Consider the following 15,209-nt stretch of genomic DNA (forward strand, 5'->3'; position numbering starts at 1 on the left):
AAATACTGACATGAGAAGCTGGGAAATAGCATGCCGGGGGGGCAGTTTGGTCTAACTGAAATAACTGTAGAGGTTGGCTGCAGCCTGAAATGTAAGGATCCATGACTTTTGAAAAAAGATTGAAACATCATATTACAGTACTGATTTTTCTCTATATAAATAGCACTTTTGCATTTTCTTTACCCACCCCACCCACGGTCCTTTCAATACCCCGCAGCAGTTTCATAAGCTAATTGTGCGCTGTTTGAGCGACTGCTCGAGGATTTAATGGATACTTTGAGGTAATATTCCATCTTGCGTGTAGTGTATGACTGCAGTGTAAGCAGGACAGTGCAAAACTCACTAGCCACTTTCTCCTCAAAGTTGATATATATTTCCAGATGCAATCCTGTGCCCTTAAAATACCTGTCTTGCTCCCATCTGCAGCCTGTTGAACCATCATTTTGTCCGTGTTTTTGTTTTGTGGAAACAAATGGTGAGAAAGTGAATTTCCTTCATCTCTCCTCTAATTGCTTCCCTTAATAAGATGATCGATGTAAGTGAGGTAAGAACTACAGAAAAATCAGGCCAGGAGCCCTGACCTTCCCCGGTGGGTGGCTCCCCGGGGTGGCAGGCAGCGGCTGCTGAGCTGTGGTGCCCGGAGCTGGGTCCCTCCGTGGGGGAGCCCACGGAAGGCAGCCCGGCGGGCTGAAACGCTCCTAAGAGCAGAAATGGAGGTGTCAGGTGTCCTGACTGTTGCCAGTGCAAGCGATGCAATTAATATTGATCTGCATAATGGTTTTAAGATTATGAAAACAAAGATTTTGTTGTTGTTATTCTTTTCATCTTCCAGACTATAACGAGGAGCAGCTTTCAGTGCCATTTACTGTGATGCCACCTCTTTATTATGTGCTTGTAACTGGTGTAAAACCTTGCCGTGGGTGGTTTGACCTCGTATTCTCTTGCATGGCCCAGTATCGAGCTGCATCCGCCACTGTGCTGCTCTGACATTCCTCCTCCTCCCTCGACTCACCTTAGCTGTGTGCCACGGCACTCCTTCCTATTGCCGCTTCGGAAAACGATGGGGGAAAGGGTGCCTTAGACAATTGCCACTCTTGTCCCATTTTCAAAAAGAAACGTAGTTAAGAGAGGTGACGTACAGCGCTGACGGGCAGTGCTGCTGCCCTCGGCTTCCCGGTAGGTGGGAGTGCAGAACTGGGTTGCAGCTGCAGCCCTCCCTCTGCTGAGGGGGAATAAGCCTCGGGTTTCGGGGAACGGACATCGCGGGGACTCCTTGACACTTCGGCCTCTTGCTTTGGCCTTGCCTTTGCCTCTTGCTTAGTCCAGGAGAGCATGTTGTAACTTGAAATGAGTGATACTGCGTCGTAATCCTTTCCAACTCTCTTTAAGTGTTAGTGCAGTGGAGAAAGCCGGGAGGGAGTGGAAATTTAAGAAAGGCGGAAAAAAGGTCATAGAGAGGGAAATGGAGGTTTGCTCTGAAAAGGGACACGTAAGGGAGGGGAGAGGGGCTGGCGGCAGAAGCCCTTCAGAGGAGGGGCGGGGGGCAGTGCGAGCAGGTAGGGAGGGAGGGAAAACGCGCCGGCTGCTTGCCCACAGGGCCCCCGGCAGGACGGGCTGGCAGAGAGAGCAAGTTTTGCAGCGGGGGTTCCCCTGGCCCCGGGGCAGTGCGGTGCCGGGGCTGCCCACGGGGCGGGGGCGGCTGCGGCTGCGGCCGCCCTGCGGCGCTCCCCGGGCTCCGGGGCTTCCCCTCCGGTCTCGCACCGGCACCTCACGCCCTGGCCAACGACTACATTTCCCAGCACTTCTCTCTTCCAAGCGGGCTCTGCGGGGAGCCTCGCCGGCTCTCGCCATCTCCTTCCCTCGCAGGGGGCTCGGCGCGGCGGCGGCGGCGGGGCGGAGCTCGGCAGCCCCGGCCCCGCGGCAGCCGCGGCCCCGCAGCCCCCCCCCCGCCCCGTGCAGGCGCGGAGCCGGCGGCGCACGGCGGCGGAAGCCGGGGCGGCACACGGCGGCGGCGAGCGGGGCGGCGGGCAGCGCCATGCGGGCTGCCGCCTGCCTCCTCTCCCTGGCGCTCTGCGCCCTGCCCGCTGCCCCAGGTGAGTCGCGGCCGCGGGGCAGCGCCGCCGCGCTTGGGGCGGGGGCGGCGGCGGCGGCGGGGAGGGGGCGATGCTGCGCCGAGGGCCGCTGCGGAGCCCCGTGGAAGCGGAGTCCCCGCGCCAGCCTGCGCGCCGGGGGCGAGGGCGCAGCCGGGTGACGGGTGCCTCTCCCCTGCGCAGGAGGCGCCGGGCCGGCGGCGGGGCGGCGGGGCGAGAGCCGCTTCGCGGAGCGAGAGAGCATCAGGCCCCTGCGGCTGGTCTCCGGCGGCGGCGAGGGCGGCGGCGGGGCGCGGCGGCCGGCGCTGAGCACGCGGGTGCGGAGCGGCGCGGCGCGGACGCAGGTAGGCGCCGGGCGGGGGGAGCCGCGGGCGGCCCCGGGCACCTGCCGCCGCGGCCTGGCAGCCCCGGAGGGCGCGGGGGTGCGGGGCCCCCTCCCCAGAGCGGCGGAGGCGGCGGTGCGGTGTCCCAGCCGCACCCCTCCCCCAAGCGTGTTTTTACCGCTCGAGGGTAGCGTTTATTTGGAAGCGTTGCTGGGTGAAATGCCCGGCTCGTTTTCCCGGAGGACCGCTGGGAATGCCAGTGCTGCTGCTGCAGCAGCGCTCAAACGGGTTAAAATGGTCCCTGTGTAAAATGTACATTCCCGCCCCCGGCCGTCAGCGGGTGCCCCGGGCAGGCAGAGCCCGCTGCCGCGGCTGCCGGCGGGCTGCGGGAGCCGCGAAATGAAAGTTGCGGTGCCTTTGCGACAGCTGGAGTGGAAACGCTGCAGCTCAATTTCGGCTGCTGGCTGAAGTGTGGGCAGGGTGGGCTTGTGTTCTGTGGACTCGGATGTGTTTTTAAAAATAGAAATTGGAAGTCGGAAGGGAATTGCTGGGAGTATAACATGGGCACTTCACGTAGCAATTTAACTTAGGTATTACTATCCGAACTGGGGTGTGTTTTCAGATTTCTGTTCTATGAAGACCAGTCCCTATAGCTTTTAACAAACAGCTGCCTCAATTTATGTTAAAATACCGTGACTTTAATCTCGATCACTGAGCATCATATCTGAGATGGTACATGGCTGTTACATCTAAAGGAAAAAAACATTGAGCCTATGTTGTTATAGGCGAAGAACATAAAAAATTAGTGCATTTGAGGTAACTGCTGATATCCAAGATGAGTTGCAGGCCTCTATCCTCTTCCTTTTCCAATTGACTGCTGTCCATTTCAGAAACAGGATAGCTGAAAAAATTGTCTCAGATTTCTTTTTTATGGTCCCTAAAGTATAAGCGCTGACAGCTTGCATTCTTTTTTTGTAGTTGAGTAATGAACAGTCTCTTCATCGTGTATTTATTTGCCTCTGAATGTAGCTTATTCTGTATAAAGATTTTTCAGATGTGAAGGCCATATTTACGGTACAATAAAATACGATTCTAAGAGTTCCAAAATGGGTGCTTTGCTTAAAAAAGAAAAAAAAAATCCTCTTAGCATTTCAGGATTCTTTGAAGACCCTTGGACATTCACAAGTACAAACGCTATGTGACATGTCTGTTTAAAAAGTAGTAATGGTTGCATTTGGATCTAATACTAGGATTCAAATACTGGTCTTAAAGAAGAAACTGTTAATTAATGGGTTTTGTTTTTCTGAATGTCTCAACTTTTATTCACCAAATCTTATGCTCATAAAAAATTTTCAAGTCATCCTCATTTAGTGAAGCTGTTAGTCAGTATTAGCGTTACTCCAACCAGAAAAAAGAGTAACACTAGTGAGTTAAAAAGTGTTAAATGCATTTGTTTCACAACAGTCTCCACACTAAACTGACCTTAAACGTTTAAAGCTCTGTGTGCAACTGCAACTTTTCCTCCTGATCAAGAAGTTTTCCTCTGCTGCTTAAAATATCCACAGCCTCTCCCATGGTATCTGATGGTTGTCACCCACTGAAGGATGCAGTAGCTGGCAGTGATTTGCAGGAAGAAAATTATGAAGCGAAAGCAGGCCAGCCGAGTGGAACAGTACCGATTTTCTGTGCTTCTCACATGGGGCATGGTTACATCCTAATTGCAGGATACTGCATCCCTCGCCCAGAAATCTGAGTCAGCTCAGCAGTAATGGACCAGCAGCGTGGCTGCCTTTGCTTAGCTGAAGTTTTGTAGAAGCTGCATTTAGGAAGGTGTTTTTGTGGTAATAGTGTTAACTGTTGCAGTTGCGTAACTTAATATCCTGACTCTTTAGCATCCCATAAAAAAACCCAGCACCCTTACCTCTGCTAGAATGCTTATTGAAGTTATGGACTAACTAAGTTAACTTTTATGGTTGCTTTTGGGTGGCTGGTAGAAATCACATGAAGTATAAAGATACAAAGTGCTGGATTCTGCTCACGCATGAAGAGACGCCCGTGCCTGCCCTGAAGAGTTAACAGTCCAAGATCCATGGCATATAAAGGGTAGGGGAACAGAGGTGCACTCTCCATCAATAAAATTTTCATATGTATTCGTTTGTTTTATGATTAAATATGCTCTGACTGTCTCCATGCCCTATTCTATCCATTGCTAGTAGTCTTTGGACAGCTAGGTATCAGAGTTAGAAAAAACTGCTCTTGAATAGAGATTTCAAACCAAAGCTAATGGTCTTGTGGATTAGTTTAGGGAGGATGCTTCTTGGAGAAGGTTGAAGCATTCAAGAAGAATCTCTGATGGCTGAAGGACAAGCAGCCGTGTCTAGAAAAGCAAAGATACCTGAATGGGATGGTGCAGTCAGAGGACTAGACAACAAGGCTGTAGCTGTTGAATTAATGTAAAACAATGTAATTGGGTTTTGAATTGGATAAAGATAAAAGCAGAGAGAGAGAGATAAGCTGGAGAGAAGGAAGTCACATTAAATTGGATCAGATTCTTTTAATTCCTGGATGAAAGCATTAGCTTCCAAAAGGGCAGAAGTCGTACAAGAGGGATGCTAAGCCTGAGTTTGGAATTGCACAAAGGGAAATGAAGATGGTCCTTCAGGGGAAAGCAGAAGCAAAGCGTGGCCTTTGCAGATCAGGAGTTTCAGAACAGGCTTATAATGGAGTTGAGCCAGAGGAGTGTAATACGCAAAAAGGAGGTGAAAGAAGGGAATTGAAAGCAGAAGTGACTGGGAAGTGGTGGTTGGCAGATTTCTAAAAATCTGTGGTTTTTTTCAGTGTTTGTTGAGGTTTTTCTCTAGCGATCTCCTTTGTTTTGTTTGTTTGTTTTGGGTTTTTTGGGCCATCACCATAACTATTGTGACTTCTCTACATGCATGCTTTACTATTAAATAGTAAAGGAAATAGTCTATGTACTCAACCTAGAAACCCAGAATGTAATTGCCAAAGAAACAAAATCAACATGCTTACAGTTGTAGTTGTCCAAGTTTGCTGGACTTCAGAACACAGCACAAGGCAAATGTTGTAGGCTATTATATATTCATGTCATTAATGTTTTAACATACATTATATAGTGGACACTGGAGAATTCACGTAACTTTGGGTTTCTGCTTTTAATTCTACCATGGAATAGAGTCACTACCAGTATCCGTGACATTCCTGTATTTCAATTTCTCTCTTTCCCAAAGGGTACCTATTAGCAGCTGCACAGCACTTAATCTAAAGAGTAATCAAGATAAGATATATCTGAGAATATGCTAATATTAATATTATCATTAACGCAATCCAGGATGCTAGCAATGGACACTTGATTTACTCTTGCATAAATAAGCCTATTAAAAGATGAACATCCTCTATGGCAGGGGTATTGCCATGGTTTAACTCCAGCTGGCAACTAATCCCCACACAGCCGCTCGCTCACAGCCCCCCGGTGGGATGGAGGAGAGAATTGGAAGAGTAAAAGTGAGAAAACTCATGGGCTGAGATAAAGACAGTTTAATAGGTAAAGCAAAAGCTGCGCACGCAAGCAAAGCAAAGCAAGGAATTCATTCACTCCTTCCCATGGGCAGGCAGGTGTTCAGCCATCTCCAGGAAAGCAGGGCTCCATCACGCATAATGGTTACTTGGGAAGACAAACGCCATCACTCCAAACATCCCCCCCTTCCTTCTTCTTCCCCAGATTTATATACTGAGTGCGACATCATATGGTATGGCATAGCCCTTTGGTCAGTTGGGGTCAGCTGTCCCAGCCGTGTCCCCTCCCAGCTTCTTGTGCACCCCCAGCCTACTCGCTGGTGGGGTGGGGTGAGAAGCAGAAAAGGCCTTGACTCTGTGTAAGCACTGCTCAGCAGTAACGAAAACATCCCTGCATTATCAACACTGTTTCCAGCACAAATCCAAAACATAGCCCCATACTAGCTACTATGAAGAAAATTAACCCTATCCCAGCCAAAACCAGCACAGGCATTCAGTGAAGGCTAAGCTAAGATTTTTGTGTTTAAAAGAAAGTTCCTACTGTGGGTGTTTATAAGGAACCTTGTAACTCCATGCCTTGAGCCATATTTTGGTATTGTGAGAAGCACATGGAAAATCATGTTTCTTAATACTTTCCTTTAGTCAGTACTGTGCAGGCATGTTCTTCATTAAAATGTGGGAGTATGTAAGCTTTCCTCCCCATTGCCTGTATTTGTTCTTCCGCCTGTGAAGGAGAGCGAAACAAAGCACAAAGTATGCTTTTACAAATTTGAGTTTGTACTCTACATCAGCGCCCGATTTGGTGGACCTTTTTCTTAACAATTTTCAGTGCATCAAATGTTCTGGTTGTGAAGATGAGATTAATTTTCCAGCTGGAGATTAGAGTACCAGACCGCTACATGCCTTCACTCAACAGATGCCTTCCCTCAACCCTAAGTATAACTTAGTAGTGATCTTGCTCTCAGCTGGAGACTGCCTCTCAGCGCCAGCGGAGAAGGGTCCCAGTTCTCCTTGAGGCCAGCACTTTGTGGTCATGCTAATAGGTCTGGACACACAATCTGAGGGACAACATTGTTAATCTTGTGGCTTTCATTGCATTATCCATTTTTGATATATCTAGGTGTTGATACGGAAATTTGGGAGATTTGCTATGATTTTTAGTGGGAACAAGGTCCTGACTCAATGACCTACTATGGACATAGATTCACTCATCTCTGCTGGCTGTGCAAAACATTCATAGTATAGCAACTTCTGTTTCTCAACCTGTTTTTCACTTGCTTATTGCCAGTTGTCATGAAGTTATGCTGGATTCATTCTGAGTGAGTAAAAGGGCTGACCTTGTTGTAGGGAGCCTGGTGTGAAGGGGCTCCAGGTCTGAACTGTATCTGGAGGTAGATGTACGTGTTGTTTGTAGTCCAGAGTGACTCAGTAGTTTTCAGCAAAGTATTTGTCTTCTACAGTCTGCATTTCTGAATTGTTTGTGACCAAATGATACAATTCCGTACATCCATTTGGAAGCATGGCTTACAAATGTCTTAAATAACTTCTTATTGCTAATAATCAGTTGCAGAGAAGCTCTGCTCTGTCGTGCTGAGCTTGCATAGCTCTGCTTGCACTTGGAGTTGAAATCTTCAGTAGTTATTCAGGTGTTGCCTAGTCTTTGCTATTGGATTCTCTGACTTCTTGGTGTCTTATTCTAGTCATTGAACAGGATATCCCTATTCTTTGCAGGTGCTTCTGATACTGCTGACTTTGTTTAAAACATTCTCACTTTCTGTTCTGATGCTGCCAACTCCTGTTGGTATTACAGGTTCCCATGTTTGGTAGCTCAAACAATTAGTAATCTGTGGTTAAAAAATGAATTCTGGCTGTTGAGTGGCTTATAAAACAGCTCTAGATTTTGGGACTGATGGGTGATGATTGTTGGAAGAGAAGTGTCATGAGAAGTTGCCCAATTTAAAAAATTCTGCCCACTTAATCAAATGACTGCTGTCTCTTGGAGAAACTTAGGCGCCATTTTCGATCAACCTGTTGCAAAACCAAAGGGGGAGGAGGCTAAACTGGGACTGAGGCTGTAGTGAGCAGTAAGAACATGCATTTGGTGTACTGCCAGATTTAGTTTTCTTCCTGCCTTGTTGCTTCTTCTCCCTCTTTTCTTAAGTTTTATAAGGCGTTTGGCAAAATGTATGTGATACTTTACTGTATGTTCAGTGTAAGCAGTTCTGCAATATTCATGTAAGGATAAGATACTTCACCAACCAAGTAATACTCTGTTTTATGAATATGTGAATTACAGTTAAAATATCAAGACTCTTGATGCAGGTCCTGCCTTCCTGAAGAGAAAAAAAAAAAGTGCTGAAAGCCAAACTTTGCTATAGATTGCTACATGCTGCAAGGGCACTGAGAGTGACCTTTGATTTCTGATGTAGGAAGGACTTTCAGATGTGCCTTTTTATATATTCATAGTGTGTTTTGGTATTTTATAGGCAAAGAATATTTCAAATTTCTAATTTATCCTTCTCTGCAAGGCCATTTTAGGGAAAGTCTTTCCCTACGTGATAATGAGATTTGTTATGAGAGTAAATAAATATGTCCAAAAAATCATCCAGCAAAAAACCTCTGGTAGCTGCTACTTCAGAGTTCATGTTGCAAAAATATGATATCAGGATGCAGATTTCGAGGGGTGATTAGAAGACATAGGTATCTTCGAAAATCCTAGTCCAGGCTGCATGGGAAATCTTTGTTTTGTGATATCTTTTCTTGCTTGTGCCACAGCAGAGCTGAAAAGAGAGCTATTCCAAAAGCTATGGCTTAATCTCGTAAAACAGGCTTATATACAGTCATGAAGGGTCTTAAAGGCTCAGATGTAACAATCCTTATAGAAAGTGTTTTTGCCAACATTTGCTTGTTGCCATAATCAATATAATAACTGCAAAGTCTGACAGAGAAGTCCTTTCCAGCTCTGGAAATCAATATCTACATTTACTCCTGATCTGTGTTGGTGCTGCTGAGTGCAGGATCAAACTGAATATTCTTCCTGCCACTGCTTCACTGAGGACACCTCTTTTGGGACCTTTGTTGCGGCTAATCATCTGCTCTAACACATTCATGATGCAGAAGCGTGTTGCATTCCAAGTAGTGTCATGATAAATTTTGCTGAGATTTACCCAAAGTATGGAGGAACTATATATGAAGTTAACATTCACTCTAAAACGTTTGTCACAGGAGCATTATGGATGTACATGTAACACTGTCATGGCAGATCTGGCATTATATTATCTTTCTGGTACTTCAGGTCCCCTTTGTAGTCTTCTCAGTAGTTATACCAGTCTTTAAGTGACTCAAGACTAACAACTTTTCTTAGGGCTCTGCTTGTTAAAACATTATTGCAGTTATCCTGTCAAACACTGCTAAAGGTCAATCAAACTCTGTAAAACCTTCAAAAGCCTGATAAAGTTCAGCGCTTTTGAAGTCCTTGTGGGTCCTTTTGGCTAGCACTGCCTCAGTGCTTTTCCCTCTCGAATTGGCTGAGCTGAGGTTTGTGGTCCTTCCACTTACTGTGGCCACCTCCCACGAGGTTCCTCTCCCTTGAGAGGACGGGGATTCTTCTTGTCGGCTCCCATGGGTTTGAGCCAAAGCCGCTTCTCCTCCCTGGTAGACTGCCCTTCTGCTTCAGGGGAAGTAGCTCACCAGGCTATTGTCAGATGATCTGGGTGCCAGCCCAGGCTCATGTCCGTCCTCTGAGTCCGGATAACTATGGATGTGGAGGGTGAAGTCCAGTACTATCAGAGGATCAAGCCCACTGCTCTTGGACACAGGATTGTGCTGTCTTCCTACACAATGTCTCTTTCTCATTCACCTACTGATATGTTTCAGTTTTTTGGTCCCTACATAATCTTTTTTCAATATGTATTTTCAAGAAACAGTGTAATTGTTGTTTTTCTGACTTTTAACAACAACTGTTAAATTTTACATCTCCAAAAATCACTGTGACTCTCATCCTGGCTCTCTTCTCTCTAGTCTTGACTTCTCCTTTAATTTATTTTAAACTATGTCGAATTTACTATGATTGTCTGTGGAAAACTTTCAAACAAGAAAGCCTACTGAGCCCTTCTAGTCATCTTCTTCCTTTTGGCTTGCCAGTGGCCTCCTGGGCATCACATGGCTATGCTGTTCCGAGATGTCTTTTGGAATGCGTAAAGGATCAGAGAGGCCTGTCAGATGAAGTTTTGCTCTTCATAGCCACAGATGCTCCCCGATAGTACTCCTCTGAAGCCATTGCAATATTTGCATTAATCTGAGGAGGAGAAATCATTGCTGCGGGGATGAACTGCGCAGCGGCAGCTGTGCTGAGCCACAGCCAAGCGTGGAACCATGTCTCCTCAGATGGAGGCATGTTCAGTGCGGAGGAGAGCTTTGAGCACGGCAGATTATATCTGTGCAAGCTTTTTAATACTTTAGTCTGATGACTGTGTGAGGGAAGATTCATTTTTTTTTCCCAGAAACTTTATTGTGTAAGCGTTGAGCAGCAAAGGTGGCTGAGGAGCTGCATGGGAGTGCTGAGCGCATGGGCAGGATGGGTTCTGCCAGGCTGTGGTGTGCACTTCCATGACCAGGGTTAGCTGGTTGGGTAAGTACAAGTGGAAAGCCAATGTCACCTGAAATTAAGGACATGATTAAGTAGAAATCAAATAAAGTGGCAAATGATGTAGAGCTGTTTAACTGTTGAGTCAGGAGGAGTCCAACTTTAAAACTGGATTCAGTTAAAGAAAGTTAAGGAGTATGGCATTGCTGCTGAGCATTTGCCATCAGACAATGAAATTTGGTGATTCCGCCAGTAATTTGACCAGCTCTGATTTGTCTACCTACACCAAATTCACTCTACAATCTCTCTCCTTTTTCTTTTTTAAATTGAAATGAATGTTCCCAGACCAGAAAACTGTAGCAAGTGACCGTGCTTTAGAAAAAGCATGTTCCAGAATGTAATATTAATACAAAGTTTAGAAAAAGTTCGTGTGGGTAAATGCCTTTTAATGGTGCCTTGATACTGAAAGTGTGATGTATGCGAGTGTGGAGGGTACAGCCCTGACTTAGAGCTCAAAAATTGCCCAGAAGAATAGCAGTATGTAGGAACATGGTCTGTTCCAGAAATGTCTCCTTGGAGTATTTCAACCCCTGAAATTCTGTGGGAATGAAAAAAAATCCATCAGCTGTTTCAGAAAATATATACAGTGAAAATGTTCATTCATTTTGATCTCCTAGGCTGTATCAAGAGGAAAATGAGTTTTGAATTGTGGTTTTCTCGCACTTTTCAACTTTAAAAGGACTTTGATACTTGAATGTGTAGGGTGAGTCATATTTAAAAAGTATTATCTGTGGAGTTGATTGAGCAATGTATTGGCACGCCTAAGAGTCTGCAAGTTTCGTCAAGCTCTTCTTAGCCTGTAGTGCTGACAAAATGTTAGTAAACTTTCTGCTGTTGCCCGAGAACTGTTTATGGGAAAAGTTAGCCATGTTGGTAGGCTCTAGGTGTCAAAGAGTGCTTGTTACTTCCAGTGGGACGAGCTAATCTTTTGGTAAGCTTTCTTCTGTATACAAACTAAATGTAAGACCAGTTGAAAATGTTTGGAATACGTCATTGTGTTGCTGAAAAATGTTTTGGTCACTGATACTTGTTTTATAAAGGAGCAAAGTTAGCGTGCACTCTTTTTATTATGTTTGAATGCTTTATTTGTAACGTAAAGGCGGTGTTAGCAGAGGGTTTCTGCTGATTCCTCTGGTAGTGGAACTCTGTTCCTTCATTTCTGAAGCCTACAAGAGATGCTGAAAAGGGGGTCTTTCTCTAAACGTTATTGATTCCTTTCAGAGCTTGGAAAACATGCGGCTACAAATGACCTCAAGGCGCCATCTGCTTCAGCGAGGGCAATGCCTTCACTCCTCTTGACTGTTTGATCCCTTGAGCTTTCCTTCTTGCCTAACTGGTGTCCTCGAGACAATAGTCCTTTCTACAGCTGAATGACGTTGATGGGTTCATCCTCAAGGGCTGCTTACGGCGCGTGCGTTGGTACCCTTGTTCTGTGTTCTCTCCCCCTGCAGATGCGCTGTGCGTTGGTTGTTTGCCTCTCACGCTGCAGCTGTGCACGCATAGCGGCTCATTTGGGTTCTGCCCACTCGAAACTGCCAGGCGTCCTCGGGAGAGGGGGTATTTAATTGAAGAGAGATTTTCCTTGTTTGAATCCTTTCCCTCCGGCCTCATGCTTCTTCACAAGGAAGTAGGTTCATCGTCTAGTTGCACAGTCAAGTCCTGTAGTATCTAGTGAGATAGATGGAACACATTGCTCTACTGCTCTTGTATCTAGCGTTGCTCTTCGTGTTGTATCTGACCCTCTGAAACCTACGGTTGCTGTGGGGGGCCATGGAAGCTGCGGTGTCCCTGTGTCACAGGGTGCGTCTCTGTTTGCTCAGCTCCCCAGTCTTGGTTTTAGAAGTGTGATCTTCAATGGTCATCAAGGTTTTTGTATGAATTATGGCAGGAAAATATTCTGAACTTTAAAAGTTTTCATTCATGACTTTCCTTTGTTTCCTATTTGTAAGCCAGTACTTTATTAATCACCTATTTTATCATACTTTTCCTAGCCATTAGTCTTTGATGAAGAATCTTGTCAAATGCATTTTAAAAACATGAGGTTGAGCAGTCACCAATTTTCTGGTTTTGCCCCAACAGTGATATATTTAAGACCTCTTGCACATTAGTGAAATGTGACCTTTTATACAAGAATCTTTGCTGCTTCCCTTTCAGAAAAAGAAAAAAAAAGAGCATGGCTTCCCAAAAGTTCTTGCAGTTCTTCCTTTCACTGGGATATGAAGACTTTCACAACCACAGAAATTACAGTAAATAGTTTCGTAGGAAATCAAAAGTTATAACTAAAATTTTCTTAAAGTCAAACTAACATCATCTTCTATACATAAAAGCACAGCAAGTATAAGATCCGGTACCACGGGGTTTTTCTGGTGCTGGAAACAAGTGTTGGATTGCCTCTTGGGAAGCAGCATCTTGCCCATTCAGTTACTTAAATTTGTCCTTTTAGATCTGCGAGATTAAATGGTAGTTCATGCTAAATTTGCTAGCAGTGACAGCTCGATAGTTTTCCTGTCTTCATTACTCCGTCATTTAACCTTGGGTAAATTTTTGAGGAAGATGAAGTGGAGGGAAGGAAGGAGAGCAAGAAGAGAACTTTTCAGGGGAAAGTAAGAATTATTTTTTCTTAGTCAGTTTGTTCTAACTGTTCAAAGATGCCCATGGTTTTGGAGTGTCATGTGAAGGTCTAGGGTGAGTTGCATGAGCAGATACAGCCAAGCCCAACAGAGCTCCACATTGTATCTCTGTAGGACCTCTGAAGGATCCCTGCTGCTACCCAGGTACTGGATCTGCAGTAGCGATACCTGCGTAATACACTGCATCGGTTTGTGCTCAGGCTTCCTTTTTCCTGGTGCTATTCCCCTCATCCATATTTCTGAGGACCCTGTATTGAGTAAACCCAAACAGCCTCTGATTTCAAAACCGCAAATAAATAATAAAAGAGAATTTTTTTTTTTTTTTTTTACTATTGAGAAGAATAATCACTGGCATTTTAGAGGTACAAGCAGTCCTTGCTTCTGGCTCTGATTTCATTGATAGTGTGATGTTTATGCGGAGAAAAGCTATTTTAGGTCATGTTTACGACTTTGTCAAGATCTTCATCTGCTGAGAACTGGCGAAACCCCACCAAAGTGAACTGGGCCATGGCACTATGCTCCGGCTGGTGGTGTTTAACTCTCCCTCTGCCCCACCCTCATTTGGCACAGAGAACAGATATGTGATCCAAGATTCAAAAATGAACATGGACCTCTTAAAATCTTTTCTTATTTCTAGCTTTTCCTCAGAATAAATGACTTATTTACTAAATGTACCCCAAAGAGGCAGCTGTAAAAGCCTTTTCATCAAACCATGATTCTATTCTGCGTTTTTTTTTCATTCAATAACTTTTTTTCCCCCTAAAGAAAGCCCCATAGATATTTAGATTTATGCATTGGATAAAAAGAGAGAGCTTGCATGAAAAATGGCAAATAATGATGATTAATATAGTAAATGAGTGCCTATAAATATTTTGAGAATGCTAGGGAAAGTAAAAAAGAGATTTTGCAGTTCTTTAATATGCTGTGATATGTGAATCCAGTTCAGTGACACTGAACTTTTGATTAAAATGAGGCATTTGCAAATGGCAATAGGGAGGGTCTGAGGAAATCACATTGAATTTATGTTTTATTGTTTATTTTTTAAAAGTGATTCTTTGTCTTGGAGATATTTATTCTTATTATTGGACCTAGGCTAATTTCTGAATTTTGTCTCTGAGCAAATTTTTTGTTTGTTTGTTTGTTTTTTTCTTTCCAGTGCAAGTAGAAGAGTAAGTTTTTGAACAAATTTTTATTTTACATACAGCAACAATATACTCTGGATTTATTACAACACACCTGAGGCTGAAAATTGTCCTTTTATAATGTGTACATGTGCTAATTAGCACGGTCTTCCTCTACTGTAGCATAAATTTATGATTGTTTTCAAAAACACAGTTAAAATTATTTTTAGATAAATCTACATAAAAAGATTAATATTTTTTCATTTAATTTCATGAATGTATTTATTTTCATTTCGCATGGACTTATCTGCCTCCTTACTGAATTTAAGAAACAGTCATTTCATACATACTTAAAGGATTGTTAACAACCTGACGTTTCTGTTCTCCTGTTAAACAGGGTGAGGTGTGGGGGAAATTAAATTAATGTCTGAGGAATCTGTTATTTTGTAAATGTGACTGAGTCCCAGAGTGTCTGCTATAAAACCTCATTGTTCTTACAAGCTCTGAAGCATAGCTTTTAAGTTCTTTCTTGCTATAACATTCTGTATTATTGTCTCTCTTGATTCTCTTGATGCTTTTCTTCTCAGTCTACAAATTTGATCAGAATCTTTTAATTAGAAACCACAATGCTATAAATAGTCGTAAATATAAAATTCCTTACATCAAAGGGCAAGCATATAAATAGGATTTTCTCATCTTTTTTTTTTTTTTTAAGACATTATTCTATTTTGATAGAAATTATTGTTATCTCTTCCAGCAAAACATCAAAATGCTTTATGCAGGATACTTCAGAAGTAAGAAACATGTATTATGAGGAACTGCCCATCATACCACAATATATTTTTAATTTTCATTTTTCTTATTTT

The 15,209-nt window shown here is 44.2% G+C and overlaps 1 protein-coding gene across 19 annotated transcripts in view; it reads left to right on the forward strand.

The window, feature by feature from the left end:
• Positions 1–1,922: 1,922 nt before the first annotated feature.
• The window catches only part of ADAM22 (ADAM metallopeptidase domain 22), a 139,689-nt gene continuing 126,402 nt past the window's right edge, over positions 1,923–15,209 (forward strand). For all 19 annotated transcript variants that reach the window (XR_012774163.1, XR_012774164.1, XR_012774165.1 and 16 more), the window contains exons 1-2: positions 1,923–2,093; positions 2,274–2,434. Coding sequence is in view for 13 of the 19 variants with exons in the window: in XM_075492772.1 (XP_075348887.1) it covers positions 2,036–2,093; positions 2,274–2,434 (219 nt within the window). In the remaining 6 variants the exon portion in view is untranslated. The remainder of the gene's footprint in view (positions 2,094–2,273; positions 2,435–15,209) is intronic.

Source organism: Mycteria americana, chromosome 2 (genome assembly GCF_035582795.1).
Source record: "Mycteria americana isolate JAX WOST 10 ecotype Jacksonville Zoo and Gardens chromosome 2, USCA_MyAme_1.0, whole genome shotgun sequence".
NCBI classification, from domain to species: domain Eukaryota; kingdom Metazoa; phylum Chordata; class Aves; order Ciconiiformes; family Ciconiidae; genus Mycteria; species Mycteria americana.